This window comes from Anolis sagrei, chromosome 1 (assembly GCF_037176765.1).
Source record: "Anolis sagrei isolate rAnoSag1 chromosome 1, rAnoSag1.mat, whole genome shotgun sequence".
Classification (NCBI taxonomy): Eukaryota; Metazoa; Chordata; class Lepidosauria; order Squamata; family Dactyloidae; genus Anolis; species Anolis sagrei.
In genome coordinates, this window is record NC_090021.1 from 212,525,629 (window position 1) to 212,548,677 (window position 23,049).

A 23,049-nucleotide genomic window follows, 5' to 3' on the forward strand; every position below is an offset into this window, starting at 1 on the left:
GTGATTCTATTAAAATTCTGTTGTAAATCTTTTTACTTTTAGATAACTGGTGTCGCTAAATTGATAACCTCAGAAATAATTCAGCAAAAATAAATGTGTTAACTGCTTATGTTAATGTACTTAAAAAAGATTTTAAGGGATGAATGATCAAACACCACAACTCCTTTCTGCACCTTTGAAGAGGCCTTACCAAACCCCACAAAATTCATAACAATCTGCTATCTTTTTAAAAAATTCAGTACAAATAAATGTCTCTTGAAATGTCTATTCTTGTGTAATACAACAGAATGAATTGCAAGGTCTTCTGAATAACAGGCAGCTTTTATTTTATCCCATTGTGGATTGTGTTTGTCAACAATACTATGATCCAAAATTCAACACATTCAATGCAAGAATATAGTCCAGAGCTTTTAAGTCACAAAAATACATACATTAATCTGGTTCTTCCGACATTTGGAAAGCTGACAGAAAGCACTAATGCCATTTTGCCTGTGCAAAAACTGTGAATGTCATTGCTAAGGGATCATCTTAAATCACATCCTTTTGCTATACACTGATCTGAACAACACATGTTTCATTTTGAGGAATGGAGTAGATGAGCCGTAGCTTTAACTACCCTATATTAGTCAATCAACTGACTTTAGAGAAGCCATCATCCTGTCTTTTTCATTTTCAAAAAACATTTGGAAAGATTTTAGGTCATGGGCAAAATAAAACATGCAAATCTTGATTATGTAGACAACGAAGAAAGGAGACTGTGAAACAGGAGGTATTCACTTTGTCACACACCAAGGCTGGAAGCACACTTTTGAACCCACAAACACTCCAAAGTTCTTTAGCAAATAAACAGTTTATTGAATAAATGCAAGCAATATCTAAAAAGGTGAAAAAGGCAAGTAAAGCCTTAAGTAAGAAAGTCTAAAAACAATCCAAACTGGCAGGTAGGCAAATATAATCCATAAAAGTAAACAGAGACGATTCTTAAATCCACAGTAAAATCCACGAAGGCATGGTCCTTAAAACCCACAGAGGAAAATGTCCAAGGTCTCTTGAAAAGCCAAGGAACAAGGTGGCACAGATCCAAAATCCACAGAAAAATTACACAGGAAAACTTTCACCAACAGCAACTTGAACATGAGTCTTGAGGAGAGATTTCCATGAATTTTGACATGACATGCATACAAGACTTGACCTGTAACCAACGTTGCGCTCACTAAAGGCAATTCTGTAAAAGCCCTATATTTATTCAAAAAGACCTACACAGAAAGCATTCCAATTCCCTTGAGAACTCTCCTGCAAATTCCTCTTTTCCCTTATCCTGACAGACCTTCGGACTCCCCCTTGCAGGTGACGATCTTGACAGATTTGACCCCTTCTATCAAAGGTTGATTCCTCCAGGTTGCTCATTAACACATTCCTTTTGCTTTCCTTATCTAGAAACCCAAGCTGGTTCCCATCAGACTGTCTGGAAACCATTCTATCTTGAGAACTAACAATCCCAGAGTCTTCCAACTCCCTTTGCTCTGCAGTTTGTTCTGTGCCCTCATTCACAATCCCCTGAGAATCTACATTAAAATGCAACATGGAAATCTCTGAAGAACTTCAAATCTCAGAAATTACAACTCCCAAATATCAAGGTCTATCTTCCCCAAACTATACCAGTGGTTCCAATTTGGATGTATTGAGTATTTGTGCCAAGTTTGGTCCAGATCCATCATTGTTTGAGTCCACAGTGCTCTCTGGATGTAGGTGAACTACAACTTCTAAACTCAAGGTCAATGCCTACCAAACCCTTCCAGTATTTTCTGTTGGTCATGGGAGTTCTGTGTGCCAAGTTTGGTTCAATTCCATCATTGGTGGAGTTTGGAATGCTCTTTTGATTGTAAGTTAACTATAAATGACAGCAACTACAATTCCCAAATGACAAATCATACCCCACCCCCCAATCCCACCAGTATTCACATTTGAGCGTATTGGGTATTTGTGCCAAATTTAGTTCAGTGAATGAGAATACATCCTGCATATTAGATATTTACATTACAATTCATAACAGTAGCAAAATTACAATTATGAAGTAGCAAAGAAAATAATTTTATGGTTGGGGGTCACCACAATATGAGGAACTGTATTAAGGGGTCACAGCATTAGGAAGGTTGAGAATCACTGGCTTAGATAGACAGTTACTAGTTAAAAGAAATGTGCTACATGCTTCACCATGAAACTCCTACAGAAGGAATTTATTACAACAACTATAACAAAAAGTAACTAATTCCACTGCTCTGTTACTACAGGACTCTTCTATTATTCAGGTTACAGCAGTCTCACTTATCCAACCTTTGCTCATCCAATGTTCTGTATTATCCAACACAGTCTGCCTCCTACCAGGATCCATGGCTGTTTCAATACATTGTGATGTTTTGGTGCTAAATTTGTAAATACAGTAATTACTACATAACGTTATCATATATTGAACTGCTTTTTCTGTCACTTTGTTGTAAAACATGATATTTTGGTGCTTAATTTATAAAATCATAATGTAATCTGATGTTTCATAGGCTTTTCCTTAATCCCTCCTTATTATCCAACATTTTTGATTATCCAACATTCTCCCGTTTATGTTGGATAAGAAATACTCTACTGTATGTTATTTTCTTCTTCTTCTTCTAATTATTTGATAACTTGTTTATTTTCTTTACTGTTGTTTTTTTAAAGAAAGTGGGTTAATGTGACAAGTACCATTCCAAATGCCGATCATAAATGCCTTTTTTAAAATACCTGAAACAAAATACGTACAAAACATAATGCATTAAAACAAAAACAAACATTTTGCATGCTATTTCCATTCACTGTTACTTTTAAAATGTGACACTGTGGCCCCCTTCATTAAAAATCTCATTATAGGGTAACTACATCACTCTGTTACTTCCAAGTTTTCATATTATCCAATGTTTTGTCCTTATGGTATTTGCTTCTTCCTTCTCATTCATAAGCATAAAATGTGGGAACTACAGTGGGAAATTGTATAAGAAGTAACCAAAGGAATGGGTTAATCGTCCCCTCCACCATACCAGGATCAACTTTCTGAATTGATGTTTATTATAGTATAGAATTATACCTTGCTCTTATCCTCCCATGAGTGTCCCTGTCTGTGAATTTCCAAGATAGAAAATGTCACCTCCGTAGGAAATGTCACCTATCACTGAAGGGCAGGGCATGCAAATTGGCACATAATTACAGCGTTCTGTTCAGGAGGAGGGGAAAAGCTCCCTTTTCATGCTTAACCATATTAAAATACTTTCCCCAATAAATAAGGAAACACTTTAAAGTTCTTCAATTGTACATATGGTCCTTCATGCCACCCAGGTCTACTCCAATCCTGAAAGAAGAATTCCAAAAATGTAACCCCCCCCCCCCCCACACACACACACATGCCAGTGAATTTAAAAATCCCACCTTTTTTGCTACTTGGGTACGAGTAGTACTTATAAAGCATAAGGACTATTAAAACAGCTATGAAGGATTCTTCTTCTCAAGGTCATTGCAGCACCTTCTCAATCAATCAGAAGCATGCAGACCTGTGATTTTTCAAGTTGTGATTAATGATCCCCACATACCCTATCTACTATCCAAGAGACAGTAAACAAGCATAAAGACAGTGTGAAACTCAGCAAGTTGTGGATTTTTTGTTAGCAAACTATTAACACACAATACTATGAATACACGGTAATGTTTTTAACAGGTATAAAAAGCCAGAAATGGTGTAACCTGTGCATATGTATATGTCTCCTTCAGATATTCAATGAGTTATCTAAACATTCACTTTGTGAAGGTTTCATTCTGGAGAAATCCAGACAAACCTACTGTATTTCAGATTCAATTACGATTGCACACAGGTTGTTATTAAATAAATACTTGCCACCTTTCTTTTCACTATATTCAATCTTAAGATCATCCACAATTTCATTTTTGAGATTAAGGGGGGCAGTTTTACTAAAGTTGCAAGTTTCAGTCAAAAAATCAAGCAGCAATTCTCCATTTTTGTTTCCTTCAGTAAAGCAATCTGTTATGTCCATATGAGATGGAAGCTCATAGGACTGGTATCTCAGTCCAGCTTCATGAAGTATTTCTTCGATGTCAGCAGAAGAAACATATAAGCAAAGATCATTCAGAGGTAAACGAGAACCATATTTCTTCCAAAGCTTGGCCCAGCCACTGGTTCCTGCAGACAAATCACAATATAAATGTTTTAAAAATGGTTTTCTCCTCTCTACCTTCCATATCACCACTGCCATTTATGTACATGGTGTTTTGTAAATCTTTCTCCAAGGGCTCTAGAGTATAACATCAAGCACAGAAGTTAGATGAGCATCTCTTGGAGAAGCTTTAGTTATTGATTTCTGCATGGCAAAACGTTGGCCTAGGTCAGTGGTTCTCAATCTGGGGTCCCCAGATGTTTTTGGCCTTCAACTCCCAGAAATCCTAACAGCTGGTAAACTGGCTGGGATTTCTGGGAGTTGTAGGCCAAAAACATCTGGGGACCCCAGGCTAAGAACCACTGGCCTAGATGGTCCTTGTCTCTTTCAAATCTGAATAGACTACTGCAATGCACTCTACATGGGGTTGCCCTTGAAGACGGTTCGGAAACTTCAACTGGTCCAGCGAGCGGCAGCCAGGCTGCTCACCGGGGTGGCATACAGAGAGCACACCACCCCTCTGCTGTGTCAGCTCCACTGGCTGCCGGTTCAGTTCCGACCCCAATTCAAGGTTCTGGTTTTGACCTACAAAAACCTGTACGGTTCCGGTCCAGCGTATCTGTCTGAACGTATCTCCCTCTACATCCCACCACGGAATTTAAGATCATCTGAGGGGGCCCTGCTCTCGACCCCACCGCTTTCCCAAGTGAGGCTGGTGGGGACGAGGAGCAGGGTCTTCTCAGTGGTGGCCCCTCTCCTGTGGAACTCACTCCCAGTGGATATCAGGGCATCGACATCACTCCTGTCCTTCAGGAGGAAAGTAAAGACGTGGTTGTGGGACCAGGCCTTTGGGCAATCTGCTAACTAAGTAAGGACAACCAGACAAATAGGACCGGCAGGACTGATAAATATGGAAGGAAATTCTGAACTATGAGATAGTGAACATTGACCGGCAATAAGGAGTAATTGGTTTGTATCGGTTTGTCTGAAATTTTTATTGGTTTTATTGGTTTTAGCAGGTATAGATGTAATGTATTGTTGTTGATTGCTAATTTGTGCTATTCTGTTTTATTTCTGTTGTATGTTACGGGCATCGAATTGTGCCTTGGATGTGTAAGCTGCCCTGAGTCCCCTTCAGGGTGAGAAGGGCGGGGTAAAAGTAAACCAAATAAATAAATAAATAAATCTGTGATACTTATAAGGGAACAGTACAGGAAGAGGAAGCAATGGAGATTGAATCAACAGGGAAAAATACTTCTAACTCTTCAACTTAATGCCAGGCTTTTCCAACATAGTGTCTTCTAGGTATTTTGGACTGATTTTTTTTATTTGTAGTCTATGGTCTATATAAATGAATTACAGCAAGACAACAGAAATAAGAAAAAAATAAGGCTTCAGTAATAAAATGATTTTTGACAATGTTTTACAGCACAGGTGAGAAATCATTTGCCTTCCAGATATTACTAGTCTACAATTTCCAACATTTCTTATCATTGACTATACTGACTGGGGCTCAAGGAGCAGGAATCCAACAACATTTGAAGGACACTGGATTTCCACCATTGTTTTAAACTTTCCAATTTACCAGAAGAATCTCCAGATCTTAAACTATTTCCGCCAGTTTTTCACAGAATCAGTGGGAGGTTGGGTTGCCTCTCTCAGAGCAGTATCTGGGAGCTCTATTCATGTTGAGAGGGGGAATTTCAGGGAGAGTGAAGATGAAAAGACAGTCAGGGATTAGAGCTTGGGGTGGCCTGTACTCCCTGACTATTTTTTGACATCTGACACACACACACACTACAAATTCCTCCAGCTACCCCTCATGCCAGAGACGAAATGACCAATTAAAACCAGAGCTTGGGCTGCAGCTTCCGTATCTCCTAGTTGTCATGCCTGCTGACTCGGCTGGCCAAAGAATTCTATTGTTTTTAATCCATGAAGGATTTTTTAAGAGTGCTGATCTAAAAAGAGAAGACTGTTGCTCCAAACTTATACTGTACCACAAAAAACAAAAAACAAAAAAACAAAAATGAAAAACCAGAACCACTTTTGAACTGCCAAAGCAGGGCTGGCTGGATTCCCTTTATTTCATATCTAACCTTTTTTCATCCTACTGTGATATTTGCAAGAGCAGGCAATGATATTTTCACAGCACAGAAGAAGAGAAGAGATCCCCCACCCGCTCTATCACAGAAAGGAAAGTATGTTTCCTTGGAGTGTGAGTGTAGAGAAAGCTTTTGCAAAAAACCCTCTTTGCCTTCTCCTCAATTTAGTCAAGAGCCTTTGATTTTTCCAGAAACTATTGATTTTAGTTTAACTCTCTTTGGTTTTTTTATTCCTCCTTTGAATCTGCAATCAAATCAAAAGTTGATGTCAGGAGATAGTATCTCAGGAGAAGTGATTATGTGAACAGGTCTTCAGATTTATCTCTTCCCTGGGATCTTATCAAGATGTGGAGAAGGGCTGTCTTATGAATGCCAGTCATTCATGGGTCAGATGTAAATGAGGGGTGTTTGTGAGAGATGGTGGTAGACATTACACCCTTAAGGTGAAATTCTGTCCCTGCAAGTCTATGTTAGAGCCCATTGTTATATTAGGAATCAACTCAATCTATCACAGTGGGGTTCACTTCAGAGTACAAATACATACTAGGATTGTACTGCATGACTTCGAATTCCTTGCTTTTGAGAAACTGTGTTTCCTGTCAATATTTGAGGCAGTAGGCATAGCTTGATCTAGTTATAGGATCAAAGATTATTCCTTACCAGTCTTAGCAACTGTTTTAATTAATAAATTCAATCCTTGTCTCTTTATGGACTCTTGAAAGTATCTCTGAATAGATTTTATTATGATTGGGGAATTATTCACAACTCAAGCCTGATATTGTGAAAGAATATCCTCTGCATGTTTCCTAAAAAGTAAGTCTCCCTTGTACAAATATGCTCAGGATTAAAGCAACCAGGTAAAGTGTAAATTTAGCAAGTTTGTTTTGCCAAAATGCTCCTCGGGTGGTAATTCTTAATTTTCCTCACCTACAGATCTTACATTTAGCATATTTCATTTGGTTATTGGACATTAGAATTTAAAAATTTATTCAGTCAAGTTTAATTGTTGAGGAATTCCTGTGCCTCTAGCAATTTTCACTGGAGGATGGAAAAGGGTAATCTATAGGGAATATTCATTCTTCTTCCAATATCTTTTTTTTTTACATTCAGTCATGACTAATTAGAATTCCATTGATTGCTATAAGTTTTAGTCAAGTAGTAACTTACTGAAATACATTCAGAAGTGCCACTGCCTAGCTATATGACTGAGCCACAAGAAATGCCAAGAAACTGACAAATAAGTATACTGATTTAAAGCAAGAGAGAAGAAAGTAATCCAAAGCATCACAGAGCTTTGGTGTTTCTTCTAAGACATTCTCAGATAAGGGATATCTATTCTATACCTGTGTGAAATTTCTGGATTATGGGATGTTTCAGAATATAAGCAACATGTGGCATTCTTAGGTTGGTCACACTGCATCCCACAGTGACATAGGAGCTATCGTTGTAAAAATCTATGAAAGGCTAGCATAAGGTACACAGATAAGATCCTGCAGAGGCAAAGGAAATGTTAACAGAAGCAGCAGGAAGTAAAACCAGGCTAATCCATTTATTTGGTACCCTTGGTGGCATGATCCAGCATTTCTGATGTGAATCATTTACAAAAAGCCAAATCCACCAGCTCCAATGGATAACGCAGCAATACATTCAAGACTAATGAGGACTTGCTGAGAGATATGACTGCAAATCCCCATTGCTAATAAAGCTATTTGCCTGCCTTTTGGGGGAAGCTGTATATTTTAAAATAGTTTTCAAATTGATGCCACACAACAAATTTGTGTTTTTCCCCTCTCTACCTAGTGGAAAATAAATGCAAAGCACTAATTGCAGGAAATGTGCTGGTGTCAGTGTTCTGTGACTCAATGCCATTTCTGAACGGTACAATTATACACTACCTGACTGGCACATTATTATAATCACTCCCCGCAGATGCAACATATGGCAACTACTTTTGTTTCCCAAGACTTTGTTGTAAACTGAGGGCAGGGAAGAGGTTATCTGAACAACACCACTGAGTAACTCTTCACCAGACCTTTAGTCTCATGGACAAGCTGAATGTGGGAGGATCTGACACCTTTCTACATTGTCCATTCTTCATATCTGGATTCCTCCTTTCAACTCAACTCCCATGTTCTCATTAAGATTGCTTTTTATTTTTGTACAGGAAATTGCTTTGAATGCATTCCCCTCGGACATGCTCTGCTGATGAAAACAGGAGCTTCAGAAGAACAACAGGATGCTGATTGCAGATATTAGTTTCATTTATTGCTTATAAGCGAGTGTTATATCAGAAATCACTTCTGTTTCTTTTCTATTTCATTTGGTTCAGTGCTTTTATTCTCTCAGCTGTCTCCTACCCTTTACATTCTTTCTGCTTTGATGGTATTCCAGTTCGCTCCTGTCTTAGTGCTGAGGTCTATCACCGCTTTTCTATATGATTTCTAGTGTGCATCACAGAATCTTTCTTTTGCCTCCTCCATCCCCTTTTCTAAACTTACCCAAGGGAGCAGTGGTGGACAGTGGCTGGGAAGATTCCTAGTATCACAAGGCAATGCTGCATGTCAGCATTTGATCCTTACTTCTGTAGTATTGTTGCCCCTACCTTTCGCAATTTTAGTGTCTATATAGAAAATGGCAGCAAGAATACATAGGAATTGTTGGGAGCATAATGGAGTCTGATTTGGAATGATAGGCAAATTGTAGTTTCCATTTTAATCATTTTTTTTTAATCAATGGTTTTGACTAAATCACCTGCGGTATATTTTCTCATCACTGATATTGTTTGTTTGTTTTAAGGCACACTTGGAGAATACAAATGGAAAGTTGAAATTTGTTTTGAGACTTCTGCCTGGATACCTGTATTTAGTTGCTTTCAAAAGGACAAAAGAAGCCTATTTCTATCTCATGGAGTATGCTGAGAGTTTGGTTTTTAGGGTCTTCTCTAGGACAAGCCAGTTTTCAGAGTATAAAGAGAGGAACTATGATTTCAATGCTGGATCTTGTACCTATAATGAGAAGAAATTGAATCCGAGGACATTTTTATCATGCTCAGAGTGTGGAAATGTTTGTCGAGAGTATCTCATCCAGAAATGTGCCATTGAGAGCTCTGAGAACCGGCAGATCGGATCCCGGAACAACCAGCTTTTGGACGTTATCTTGGGGGGTAAACCCTCACCCGTGGGTGGTCTGAGACCACAGGATAACCCTGGTGCTATCGGCCGACGGCTTCTGAGTGGCTCCCCCCTCAAGGGGGTGTCCGAGACGCCCGGCAACGAAGCACAAAAGGAGAACGCTACAGCTGGTCGGAGGCTTTTAGCCCCCATCCCTCCGAGATCACCAACACACCGATTCAAGAAACGGACCTTAAATGACACCATCAACGCGTGCAATCTTTTAGGGGATTTTTACAGCCGACGAGATATAAATAGACGGTGAAAACATCTGCCAATATACGGACAGAGGATCCAGGAAAGGAGGAAAAGTAAGAAAAGCAAAAAGAAAACGGAGAGTACTTGGGAAAGGAAAAATACACGGCGACTGAAACCATTCGCAAACTCCCAGATCACCAATACCAGATGGTAAGAGGGGTTTGACCATTAAGCGGGAAAAGAAAGAAATATAAGAGGACTGCCGCGGCTGGGTAGAGCAGAAGCTCCCTCCCCCGGCAAAAGGGGACAGCAGAGCCGAGTGCCCATCCGAATCCCAAAAAGGCGAGCCCCAAAGGGCTCCTGAGAAGAGAAAGGTGAGGGCCGGAGGCATAGCGGGCGGCGGCAGACTTAGGGACGAAAGATACGAGGGGAAATAATAAAAGAAGGAACTAAAATAACTACCACTACCGAGCCGGCGATGAAGCCATAACTAGACCTCGCCCCCCAAGTAACCTTGAAAACGCGCTGGAAGAGCGTGAGCAGAAGAGGAGGAGGAGGAGATCCATTCTTATCGGCAAGCGACCCGAGGCTGACCTTGAGGACGAGTCTTGCCTGCCAGCTACCTCCTACGCAGACTGACGCGTCACGATCTACACGACGACGCGGCAAACTCTCGTGCGAAGACGGAGGCTCCGCAAACTAGCGCGAGACCCCGGAAACAACGCGAGATCCCAGAAAGAATCTCATCTCGCGAGAGGGGGAAGAGTAAACCAGGAAATGCATACAAAATAATCTCCTGGGAGAAAAAGGTGAGCTGAGAACAACAGGAAGCGGGTAGTGGGGAAAAGGAAGAATCTCAGCAGAGAAGCGACGCAGAAGCCAGCCGCCTCACCCTGAATTAAAGCAGGGGAACGAGGTTAGAGAAGGAGGCTAGAATAGTGACAGAAGAAGAATCTTGATAGAAGAATCTAGATCCCGCAAGAAGAAAGGCAAGAAGGAAAGCCCGGGAAAAGGTAAGAAAGAGACCATCTTTACCAAATATAACACACTCTAAGGTCTGGAAAGCGCTACCCTATTATACTTAAGTATGGCAACGCAAAACACAAAGGGGAAGAACTCACAAACATATAAAGGCCAATCAAGAAGAGACTCATTATGCAAAGCGGACCCCCCCCCGGAGGGCCAACCTAAGAAGGACAACCCAACGGACGATTCGGTTTTAAGCAATATACTAGCAGAAATTAAAAAACTTTCTGTAAAACATGAGGAACAGCACAAGGAATTGAAATCAGAAATACATACCATGAAAAAAGAACTGAAAGAGGAGATTAGTAAAATTAAAGAAGACATGGACAAGATGAAAACAGAAAACCGGAAACTAATGAAAAATCAAGGAAAAATAGAAACTAAAGTGAACAAAATGGAAATGACATCGCAAAAAATACAACAGCAAGTCGATAGACTGGAATTCAGGGAGGCTGAATTCCAGTTACGTATCCGAAATCTGAAGGAGACTAAAGATGAAAACGTCAAACAATGTTTGATTGAACTGCTAGCTGAGCTGTTAGATGTCAGCACAGAAACTGTAGGCCAAGACGTTGACAGGGCATACAGGGTCCCGACAGGCTATGCGAAAAAGCATAAAACCCCCCAAGATGTGGTGGTCAGTTTTTGCCGTAAAAGTACCCGAGACGAGATTTTAAAGGAAAACTCAAAGAAATCAATCTTTTTTAAAGACCAGAAAGTAACTATAATGAAAGAAATTCCCCCACAAATTTTGGCGAAACGCAGAAAATTTTCATTCCTCACAGAACAGCTCATTAAGAAAAAAATTAAATTTAGATGGGAAAAAACTGATGGTATAACGGTCACACTCAAGGGGAAAAAATATTGGTTAAATTCAGAAGACAGCGCACGGGCCTTCTACGACCTTCATATCAAAGAGAAGACACCAGATCCTAGCCAAAGAAAATTTCACAACAACATTAAGGAGAAAAGTACAGATGAGGAAAGAATCGACCAAAGAGTGGAAGATGAAACGGCCAACAATGAAGACAAAAATGGCAGAAATGTTTACAAATGGATAAGAGAACCAACAGAAGATGAAGAGGCAAGAGAACTTAAAAGACTGAGAGAGTTCTCTCCGGAGAACTACCAGCTGGTGGTTCCCCAGGAGATGATACAATGGGAGATGCCAGATAACAACGATGAATAGAAGGACAATCAAATTATACTCGAACAACATCAATGGGTTAAATTCTCCGAGCAAAAGAAAGAAACTCTTCAACTACTTAAAACAGAAAAATACAGATCTCATACTCCTGCAAGAAACACACATAGCGGACAGACATACAAAACACCTGACACAAGATAAATTAGGGAGGTCGTTCTGTGCCTCCTTTAGCGGGAAAAAAAGAGGAGTGGTCACCTATGCAAAAGAATGGTTAGACCCAACACTAAATTTTAAAGATACAGAAGGAAGATATTTAGGAATTACAATCAAAATAAAATCTCAAAAAATCCTAGTGTGTAATATCTACTGCCCAAACGGGCCAAAAATTAAATTTATGAATGAACTAATAAAAGAAATAAATAAAGTTGATTATGACGAACTAATACTAATAGGAGACTTTAATGGGGTCGTGGATGGGACTCTAGACAGATCTCAACACAAAGAGAAAGAAAAGAATAAGAAAAATTGCAGTGGACTACTACCCAAAAAATTTATAGCAAGGTTAGAAAAACTAAACTTAAAAGACACATGGAGACATCATAATAGTAAAAAAAGAGATTTTACATATTACTCGGGGAGACATGACTCATGGACACGAATAGATTTGGCCTGGATCAGCAATTCCCTAAATTTAAAAGTTAAAAAAACTGAAATATTGCCAAGGGTCTTCTCAGACCATTGTGCGTTGGAAATTGTAATTAAAGGGACGGATAGCCCATACAGGTGGAGACTAAATGAAAATTTATTGAGAAGAGAAGAAGACATCGAAAGAAACAAAAAATTGCTAAATGAATATTTAGAAATAAATTGCGATGAGGAAACCCTATTAAGCTCCCAATGGGAGGCAATGAAAATTGTTATGAGAGGTTATCTGATGCAACAGGAAATTATTAGAAGGAAAAAGAAAAATAAATTACAAGAAGAAATAATGGAAAAACTGAACAATACGGAAAACTCCCTTAAAAAGAATCCAAAAGACAAGATATCACTTCAGAATCTAAAAATACTAAAAAAGCAATTGGAATTATTACAAACGGAAGCTATAGAAAGACAAATGAAATACACAAAAGTATATCATTTTCAAAATGCTAACAAAATTGGAAAATGGCTAGCAAAGAAAACAAAAAAAATGAAACAAAAGCAGGCTATCACTAAAATAAAAGTAAAAGGGAAAACATACACAACAGACACAGCCATAACGGAACAATTTGTGCAATTCTATCAGAATTTATATAAAAAGACAAACATCCCCCCAGAAAACATCTCAAGATATCTTAGCAGTCTGAAACTTACAAAATTAACGGAAGCCCAAAGAGAAATTTTAAATGGGAAAATTTCCACCTTTGAAATAGAACATGCTATTCGCAAGCTTAAACCAAATAAATCACCAGGCCCAGATGGCTTCACTGCCCTATTTTACAAACTCTTCAAAGATGAACTAACTCCCCTACTGAAAGATGTCCTAAATAATGTTATAGAAAATAAAATAATACCAATTTCGTGGGAAAAAACAAATATTACTCTAATACCAAAAGAAGGATTGGACCCTACTGAAGTTAAGAATTATAGACCCATTTCGCTTTTAAACACAGATTATAAGATCTTTGCGATAATCATGGCGGAGAGATTGAAAAGTTTTTTAAAAAACTGGATTTCGATAGATCAAGCTGGGTTCCTACCGAACAGGCAGATAAAAGACAATATTCGAATAATAATTGATATCATAGAATACTATGAATTTCATAATGAGAAGCAACTCGCCCTGATGTTTATAGACGCCGAAAAGGCTTTTGATAGGATAAATTGGCAATATCTTAAATTGTTAATTGAAGAATTAGATATGGGTTTTCATTTTAAAAATGCCATAGAGGCGATATACTCGAACCAAGAGGCCACTCTCATAATAAACGGAATGGAGTCCAGCAATAAGATAAAAATTTCACAAGGCACGCGACAGGGGTGCCCTTTGTCCCCACTTCTCTTTATCCTGGCTATGGAAACATTGATCAAAGCAATAAATGAGGACAAAATGTTAAAGGGAACCAAAGTAGGTGGTTATCACTTTAAACTGAAAGCATACGCAGACGATGTAGTCTGCATAGTAGAGGACCCCATAAACAACATCAGAAATTGGATAGAAAAGATTGAAAATTTTGGTGAGGTGGCGGGATTCAAATTAAATAAACAAAAAACGAAACTACTAACCAAAAATATGGATCAAAAAGCAAGGGAGATACTTCAAGAACAAGCAGAGCTAAAAATCGAAAATAAGATTAGATATTTAGGTATAAATATCACCAGGAGCAATATTAATTTAATAAAAAACAATTATGAGCCACTATGGAACAAAATCCAGAAAGATTTGAACAGGTGGAAGCATCAACACTTCTCCCTTTTAGGGCGAATAGCCCTAATCAAAATGACAATTCTGCCACAACTTTTATTCCTTTTTCAAGCTCTTCCAGTATTAAGAACCGATTACCTGTTTAATAAATGGAAAAAAGAGCTGACAAAATTTATCTGGAAAGACAAGAAGGCTAGAATCAGCTTAAAAATACTAACCGATGACAAAAAAAGGGGCGGCTTGGGTCTACCCGATTTCAAACTTTATTATGAGGCTTGTAATTTGGCGGCTATAAAAGAATGGACTACCTTAGAGAACGGCCCACTATTGGCACTAGAAGGGCACGAGCTCCGGTCTGGTTGGCACGGGTACCTATGGTACAATAAAAGAAAAGTGGAAAAAACATTTGGCAACCATTATATCAGAGCAGCCCTCATTAAAACGTGGGAAAAATATAGACCCAGACTATATCTAAAAACACCGCTGTGGATATCTCCCACTGAAGCGAAACATAAAAGGGAATTAATGGGAAAAAAATGGCTAACTTATCAACAAATCCTAAAGAAAGAAGAGGAGCGAGAGGGAGGAAATCTGACACTAAAGACACTAGACGAAATTAAACTACAAAATGACAAAATCACATGGCTTAATTATCACCAGATCCACCAACAGTTTAAAGAGGATAATAAATTAGGGTTTAGCCAAGGTACAGGACTATGGGAATCAGTAATGAAGAAAAGGAATAAGTTAATAAAAATTTTATACCAGCAGTTACTTACATGGAATACAGAGGAAGAACAAATAAAAGAATGCCAGGTCAAATGGGCTAAAGATCTCGGGCGTAGTATACTAATTCAACAATGGGAAGAAATTTGGAAGTTCAAATTGAAATACATTGAAGCCAGTGATCTTCGAGAGAACTGGCACAAAATGTTTTTTAGGTGGTATTATACACCTGAAAAAATTGCTAAATTCAACAAGAACGGCTCAAATAGATGCTGGAAGTGTGGGAAAGAAAAAGGAACATTTTTCCACCAGTGGTGGTCTTGCAATTTGGTCAAAAAATATTGGAAGGTTATCCATGAAGCCACCCAAAAAATTATAAAAGTTAAATTCCCACTGGCACCAGAATTTTACTTATTAGGCATTACAACAATAAAATTAGATAAAAATCAGGATAAGCTATGCTTCCTCCTCAGTACGGCGGCGAGAATGCTTCTAGCCAAGGTATGGAAACAAAAGGAAATCCCATCCCTAGAAGATTGGTTGATAAAAATATTAGATATTGTGCAAATGGATAACCTCTCACAAAGGCTCAGAGGAAAATACAATGATACATTATGGGAGGGATTCAGTAATTTTATTAAAAAGAAAGGCAATACACTCCAAATTGATCTGTCCAGCTTTTGAATAAGACAAAAGGATGTACGTCGACGCTGACAAGATGCTGACAAATGTAAATCGTGAATTGAAAACCCTAGAAGACTGGCGGGAAGTCTCCGATATCAGCGAAAATCTTCACCCCCCCCTTTTTTTTTCTTTTTTCACCCGAGCACATTTTTACCCTATACACTCCCCCCCTCCTTTCTCCGCCTTTTCTTGCAAATCTACCCCCCCCCCAGCAATTCTCCCAAACCCCCTCCTTTTCCCCCCCCCCCGATGTAAGTGTAAAAAACTCTAATAAAGATGATTTAAAAAAAAAAAGAGAGAGCTTCATGAGCCTTTGTTATTTGTATTTGGTCATCAAATTGGCATTTGTATAAAGCGAGATATGAGGCTCCCCAGATGGGGCAGGGAACTATCAAAATTAATTTGTCAGCCTTTAGGAGAGCCTTTTGGCTAAAGATAGGTAACAAACAAGATTCTATTATATCTCTTAAATGGTTGTGCTAGCTTTGGGTCATTGCAGATGTAGTTCCATCATCCCTCGTAGTTTCTGGAAGACTAGATGTAGATTATTCCATTCTTTTTCATGGTAGATTTTTCTCTACAACTAATAAATTTGTCTCTCTTTGATATCTGCTCTCATCCTGTGTATCTGCTAATTCAACCCCAGCAAATAAGTGAGTAGTAGAACAGATGCAAGCTGTGAAATCAATGAAACCTGGATGTGTTAAACGTTGGCTTGTTGTACCCATAAGGATTTCATTAGGTGCCACCAATTCTGCTGCATGGAGTCTGTTAAATTTGGTCTGTTCTCTCAATATCACATCAAAATGAATGTGTAACTACTACTTTCTCAGGTATTCCATTTTTCAATTGACTTGATCGCAACTTTCTTATTCAAGTGTCAAATCTAAAATGGCATTTTTATACAGTATCACAACATGAAACAAAATGGGCAGTAAACATGGGAAATGAACCAGACAAATAGCACAACAGAGTTTCATTGTAGCTATTTGCTTAACGCCACTTGCAGCCAAATGTTACAGTGTGTGCCATTCTGAAAAATCTGTAGCAGATTAATGAAGTCATTAAGGACTATTGGACTCCCCAAACAATTTCAGGTCCTGTACCTCCTACAGACCTGCTTCAACTTAACACATATATCTGTGAGTCAGTAGATCCATAGAGAGAGGGACCAGAAGGAGGAATTAATAACCTGACTCTTAGCCAGGACCATTCCTATTAAAAACATGTCTGTTGTAAACCTAACTTGCAGCTTTGAATGCAACAAAATGATGAGACACATCTTAGTGCGGTGGTTCTCAACCTGTGGGTCCACGATGTTTTTGATCCTCAATTCCCAGGAATCCTACCAGCTGGTAAACTGGCTGGAATTTCTGGGAGTTGTAGGCCAAAAACATCTGGAGACCCCAGGCTGAGAACCACTACCTTAGTGGAAGTGTCTGTTGGCTTTAATGAATGTGGTGAGAATGATACAGGAACATTCTTTGTTTCTTTTAGATTTATAACCTATTTTCCTCCAAAGCAATGGCCTTCTTGGCAGGGATTTGGAAGAGTGATACTTGTGACTTAGCTATCTCTCAGACTTAGAGTGCATCTACACTGTAGAATTAATGAAGTTTGATACTTTCATTGCTTTCATTGCTCAACGCTATTGAATCGCTGGAGTTGTAGTTTGGTGAGGCACCTGCACTATTTGGAAGAGAAGACTAAAGAGCTTATCTAACTACAAAACCCAGGATTCCATAGCACTGAGCCATGGCAATTGAAGTTGGGTCAAACTGCATTCATTCTAGCTGCACCCTTAGACAGGAATAACATCATTCTTTGAGGGTGAGGGAGAACTTTAACTGTTTAATTGTTTTTTCTAAGAATGAGACCCTGTTGCTTCACTAAACATTGGAAGAGATGTACATGGTTCAGGCTTCATAGCTCGAGAGACAATGCTGCATTGGAATACTGAACACAAAGGTTTTAAGGGAGTCATTCTTCATTAATCTTCTACTGAATGGAAACAGCAAGTAATTATAGCAATTTTCTTTTCAATGTGAGAAAGTCTTCAAAAACCACGCAGTTTCCAAGCACCAGTCTTAATTTGGAATATATTTTATACAAAAAAAAAGGATATGGTTGTTTTGCGCATAAAACAATATTTTCAGTTCAAGAAATAGCAGAGAAAAAATGTTATAGCTTGTTCAGAAAATGTTGTTTTCTGTGCAGATCAACTCATGTGAATTTAGCAAGGAATAAGTCCCCAATTACATCATTTCTGGACAGGAAACAGATATTTTACAGTGTCCCACCCAACAAAATATCATCTGTCCATGTTGCACATTAACTAAGTTCTACAGCTAGAAGGGAAATAATTACTTCTATCTGAAGGACTACCATGAGCTGCTAATCTTCAATCCATTTGCAGAGGCTGGATCTACACTGCCAAATAATTCTGTTTGAACTACATTGTATAGTCAGTGTAGACCAGTGGCTGTCAACCTATGGGTCCCCAGGTGTTTTGGCTAACAACTCCCAGAAATCCCAGCCAGTTTAGCAGCTGTTAGGATTATTGAGAGTTGAAGGCCAAAACATCGGTGGACCCACAGGTTGAGAACGACTGGTGTAGACTGATATAAAGCTGTTTGAACTGCATTGAACTGCACTATATGTGTCTAATCTGATCCTATAATAAAGTTCAAATTCTCTTATTAAGCAGTGTAGATCCAGCTTGAGAAGTCATCCCCACTGAACCCTGGGGCTGAGCACTAGATTTCATCACTACAATATTATGCATGATATTGATGTGCTTGCACCTTCAAGCCTGAAATTTAGCATTCAATTTTTAATAGATAACTAAAAATATGTTCTTCAGTTATGTGATACATATTATGTAGAAAATTGGGGAAAGGGTATATATACACACTGGTAGTTAAGATAATTATTAAATTAGAAGGCTAGCCTAGATGGGAATAGACCTATTCATATTTAATAAGAAGTTCGTGTCCAACTGTCACCTGTGTGCAGCATAAAAAGTAGTTTGTAGTATTTACCTGAAACAAGGATAATAAGGAGTTTTGCTCCAGGTTCTAAGAGACTGTGAAAGAATTTAATTGTTGCTGGGATGTCTTTTACATAATACAGCATCTAGAAATAACAAAAGAGAAAATTGTAAACTGGATGCACAAAAATGTTTCTGTGTTTTCTTTTGTTAGGGAGAAACAATTCAAATATATACAAACTCGAAAAATTTATTTATCCAGGGTTGTTGTAGGTTTTTCGGGTTATATGGCCATGTTCTAGAAGCATTCTCTCCTGACGTTTCGCCTGCATCTGTGGCAAGCATCCTCAGAGGTTGTAAGGTTTATCCGCTTTTCTATTTATCCACTTTTCATCCAGGTTCATTGCTGATGCAAATGAGAGCTTTGCATTTACCTTTCTACGGCAAAGTTTGTATAAATTCTTCTTTAATTGTGTAATAGTTTCTAATATGTCAATCTACTCAAGTAAGTTAAGTTAGTGTGGCAGATACAAAGCTGAATATAATTATTCAGCCCAACTAGAAAAGATCAGCTTTTTTTGGTCAGGGGGTTCTTCCTAATGTTCTATTATTGTATTGATGGGATTTGCAAAAGTGTTGATAGAGTTGGAAGATCCCACATGGGCTATCTAGTCCAATCCCCTGCCATGCAGGAAAAGTACAATCAAAGTACCCCTGAGAGAGGGCCATCCAGCCTCTGTTTAAAAGTCTCCAAGGAAGGAGCTTCCACCACACTGAGGTAGAGAGTTTCACTGGTGATCACCTCTTTTGGTCACGAAGCTCTTCCTAATGTACTATTATTTGACTCTCACTATGACAGAATGAATCTGGACTGCTGACCCAGGACAACAGATTAACACATTCAAATGAAAATGACTAAGACAGTCTTGTGCTATTTTAAAGTTAGTAAGAAAGAGTTGTGCTCAGTGGAATTCCTCTGGTACTGGAGGAAGACGGTAGTCTTGTAATTTCCAAATCTTCATCTCCATGTAGACTTTTATGCTCCTGAAAAGCTGCTGGAAAGGGAGGGGGGGGGGGCTATCTACATCATGGTGACAAGTGCTGTGGGGGGCTTCAGATAAAAGGTGGTATCAACATAAATTGTCCTAACTTCTATTTTTCAGCAAAATGTTTCTTCCATATCCTCCAAAGGGGAAGATTTTCCATTTGTAGACAAAATTCTGAATCCAACCTCATTTACACTGGCATATTTTTTGTGGATTCAAAATGAACTTTAAGAAATTATCATTGAGCAATCAGATATCTTTTGCACTTGGTTACACACACAGGTATATATTGCACTTAGAAATCATAAATTGCATGGGTTTACAATAGATTATTTTTTTACATTAAAGCATAACATAATACATGAAGAGTAATACATATTGTAATGCCCCAACAACAGCTCAGTAGCAATATACTATTCATGCCTTTACCTGGATCATGTGAATAAAGTTCCACTTCTTCATCTCTTTGCTTGCCTTTATCCGACCTTCATATTCCAGTGAAGTCTCTTTGTGCCAAGTAAACTTTATGTTCTCAAGGCTTGATGCCTTTGCAACACGTTCTAAAATATGATAGTTTCACAGTTTATCTCGATTGCAAATACGGAATAAATTTCCATATCAAATGTTGAAGTAGCTGGAAGCCATATATTTTTAAAAAATATGACATTGGTGTCAGTGGTGAGACTAATCCTGAGCTGCCAGCTGCTGCTTTACATTCTCAGCAGATTCACTCACTTTTATGGAACAAACCAAGATGTGAAAGAAGGGACTTTTTACTGCACAAGTACTATGGAGTTCAGAATCTGTCCCCATTTCCACTTTCTCCAATATTGTAATGAATGAGAATGGAAGAAAAAATAAGTTTGTTTGCTCATTTGATAGCATATTTAAAAAGTAAGAAGTAAACATCTTAAGATGCTTAAACTGTAGACTCAGGTAGTAGACCAGTAGCTTGCCACAACTGGCAAGGCTTACTGTATATACTCATATGTAAGTTAGGGACAGGTTTGGGGGCCAAACTTATGGTTTCAATATAACACATTGATAAGTCATTAACTTGTTGCTGCAGTTTTCAAAGACTTCCCGAGAGGATCCATGGATTTATCTAGTTTCCTCTTTCCTTCCTGTTGGAGTAGCAAGGGCTTTACCCTTTGCTCTACTCTTTATCCACTTTCTGGCTAGAAGTAAGTAGACTAAATTAAATGCTCTGTGCACCGTGTGAGTAAGAAGGAATAAGCCTGACATGCCATCTTGATCTGGGAACAGCTCATTTAGTATTTCTATCTTAATTTCCAAACAGGAAAATGTGTGTGCATGCACACAATTGAGTATCAAGCTGTAAACAACTGTGATTGGTATTTAGTAAATAACATTCACTGATACATCAGGGGGCTATTCCTAAGTCTCAGTACGGGCCCAGAAACCTCCAGTCTAGGGGATATGAAACTGGCAACCCTATACTAATTACTTAATCTCACTCTGCCCCAATATGATGCCTTGTGAAGTTTCCATGAAGATCTGAAATTTGAGTACTGAACCCTCCTCCTCTCCCCCATTCCAAAGTGGCCAGGCAATACTTGCTGCACCCCAAAGCCTTTTGCTGAATGCTGTCTTGAGTGATGTTGCTGTCCGTTTGTGGAGACAGCATTCAGAGAGAGAGAATGGGAGCCCTCTATCATTGCTACTTTAATCCAATTTTGGTGATGACTTCACTGTCTGAGACACACTTGCATCCAGTCCTCCAGTAGCTCTTAGACCTTTGTATGCAGAAAACATTCAGAATCCTGCGCTTTGTTACAGCACAGACTTAACAGAATGAATCAAAGCATTACTTTCCTCAGTGCTCCGATTAGGATACATCTGAGTGAAATAAGATGAGAAATGTCCCAGGCGTGCTTATCTCCCTTCCTTCACATTCCCTATTGGTCATAGGCTACCACTTCTGAATGCTGCAGCTCTTTCTCCGTCTTCTTCCATTTATCAGTCTCTAGCCTCTATGACCACAGTTCAAATCTAATTTGCTATTTTAAACTCAGACAACACTGAGCAGTAATCCATATCAGCATTGAAAATAATCTGGCTCAGTCTGCTTCTATTTAATCACTAGACAGTCTGTGAGGAGACATCCGGAAAATGAAGAGTAGGAAAAGAAAGCTAATGCTTGTCAATGCAGCTTCACTATGTCAAAAAGGCAGAAGTGGGCTAACTAGCAAGGAGATTTTGAAAGCTTCCAAGACAGTCTATCTCAAGCTCTTTTCACACAGAACTAGTTTTTTATATGGAAATATTTCTTCTTTGTCACATGTATGCAGCAAGCACTGCATTGTGTTTCTACTTGAAAAGGGATGTGTTCCTTTATCAGAGTGACACCATATATACCGAGTCAGTACAGTTCTAAACCTGTATTGTCATTAATAGTTTGCAATTCATCTTCATACCCTTTTTTGGTGAAAAGGTGGGATATAAATAATAAATAAAATAGTAAATCATTTTCAGAATGGATCCAAATTGACCTTTTCAAACACCTGCATATTGTCCCTCTTTAGTTTCACAGCTACTTCAGTTCTGTACCATTTTTACTCTCTCCTCAGAAAAGAGTAATCTCCTCTGGGGAAGTGCCAGGATACAAATCATAGGATAGGTATTCTCTTGCCCGCTTTTATGGTCCTTTTCCTGACTTAGGAATGATGAACTGCCTCTCCTGGAAGCAATTCACCTTTGAAATAGTTGTGGGGAACTCCTACATCATTTAACATGGGAGCATGTCAGTTTTTCTAAACCAGATTTGGACTTCTGGCCAGGCCTGTAGCCAAGGGGGGGGGGGGGGGGGTTAAGGGGTTCAAACCCCACTGAAATTTTTCAGGTTAAAATAAAATCTGGTTTACTCATGAATTTTAACTGGTTAACCAAATCCCCATGCTAAGTCTATGAGAAGCAAAAAAATTAAGAGTCCCTCCAAAACTGCAAGCACTATCTCAAGCAAATATTGACAATTTATTCACACTGTCATTACTTGCAGCAATAGCTGATGTAGCGAAGCAACCAAGTTGGGGTGTGTGTGTGTTGAATGCTCTCATTAAGAAGGCCAGACTTGGTGGAGGTGGTTGACAGGGGCAGAGCTGCAGGCTGTTGAAGGCTGCTCTTCCCCCTGCTGTGCTCTTTGCTTCAGAGTGAGCTAGGAGGCAGGTTTCAAACCCCTCCCCTGAAATTTTCAACCCTTCCCGGATTTTTTTTCTGGCTACGGCCCTGTTTCTGGCCACTTCCAGTTTTATTTGATTACTTTCTTTTGATTGCAGTGTTGGTAATACATGCAACTCACTGTGCAGAAAATGATCTTCCATGCCAGTGGAGTACCCACCCT

General features: G+C 38.8%; 1 protein-coding gene across 1 annotated transcript in view; it reads right to left on the reverse strand.

The window, feature by feature from the left end:
- Positions 1–302: 302 nt before the first annotated feature.
- LOC132775363 (histamine N-methyltransferase-like) overlaps positions 303–23,049 on the reverse strand; it is a 35,022-nt gene continuing 12,275 nt past the window's right edge. Inside the window, 3 exon segments of the mRNA XM_060776122.2 lie at positions 303–4,219; positions 18,695–18,788; positions 20,118–20,248. Of these exon segments, the coding sequence (XP_060632105.2) occupies positions 3,858–4,219; positions 18,695–18,788; positions 20,118–20,248 (587 nt within the window). The 3' untranslated portion in view covers positions 303–3,857.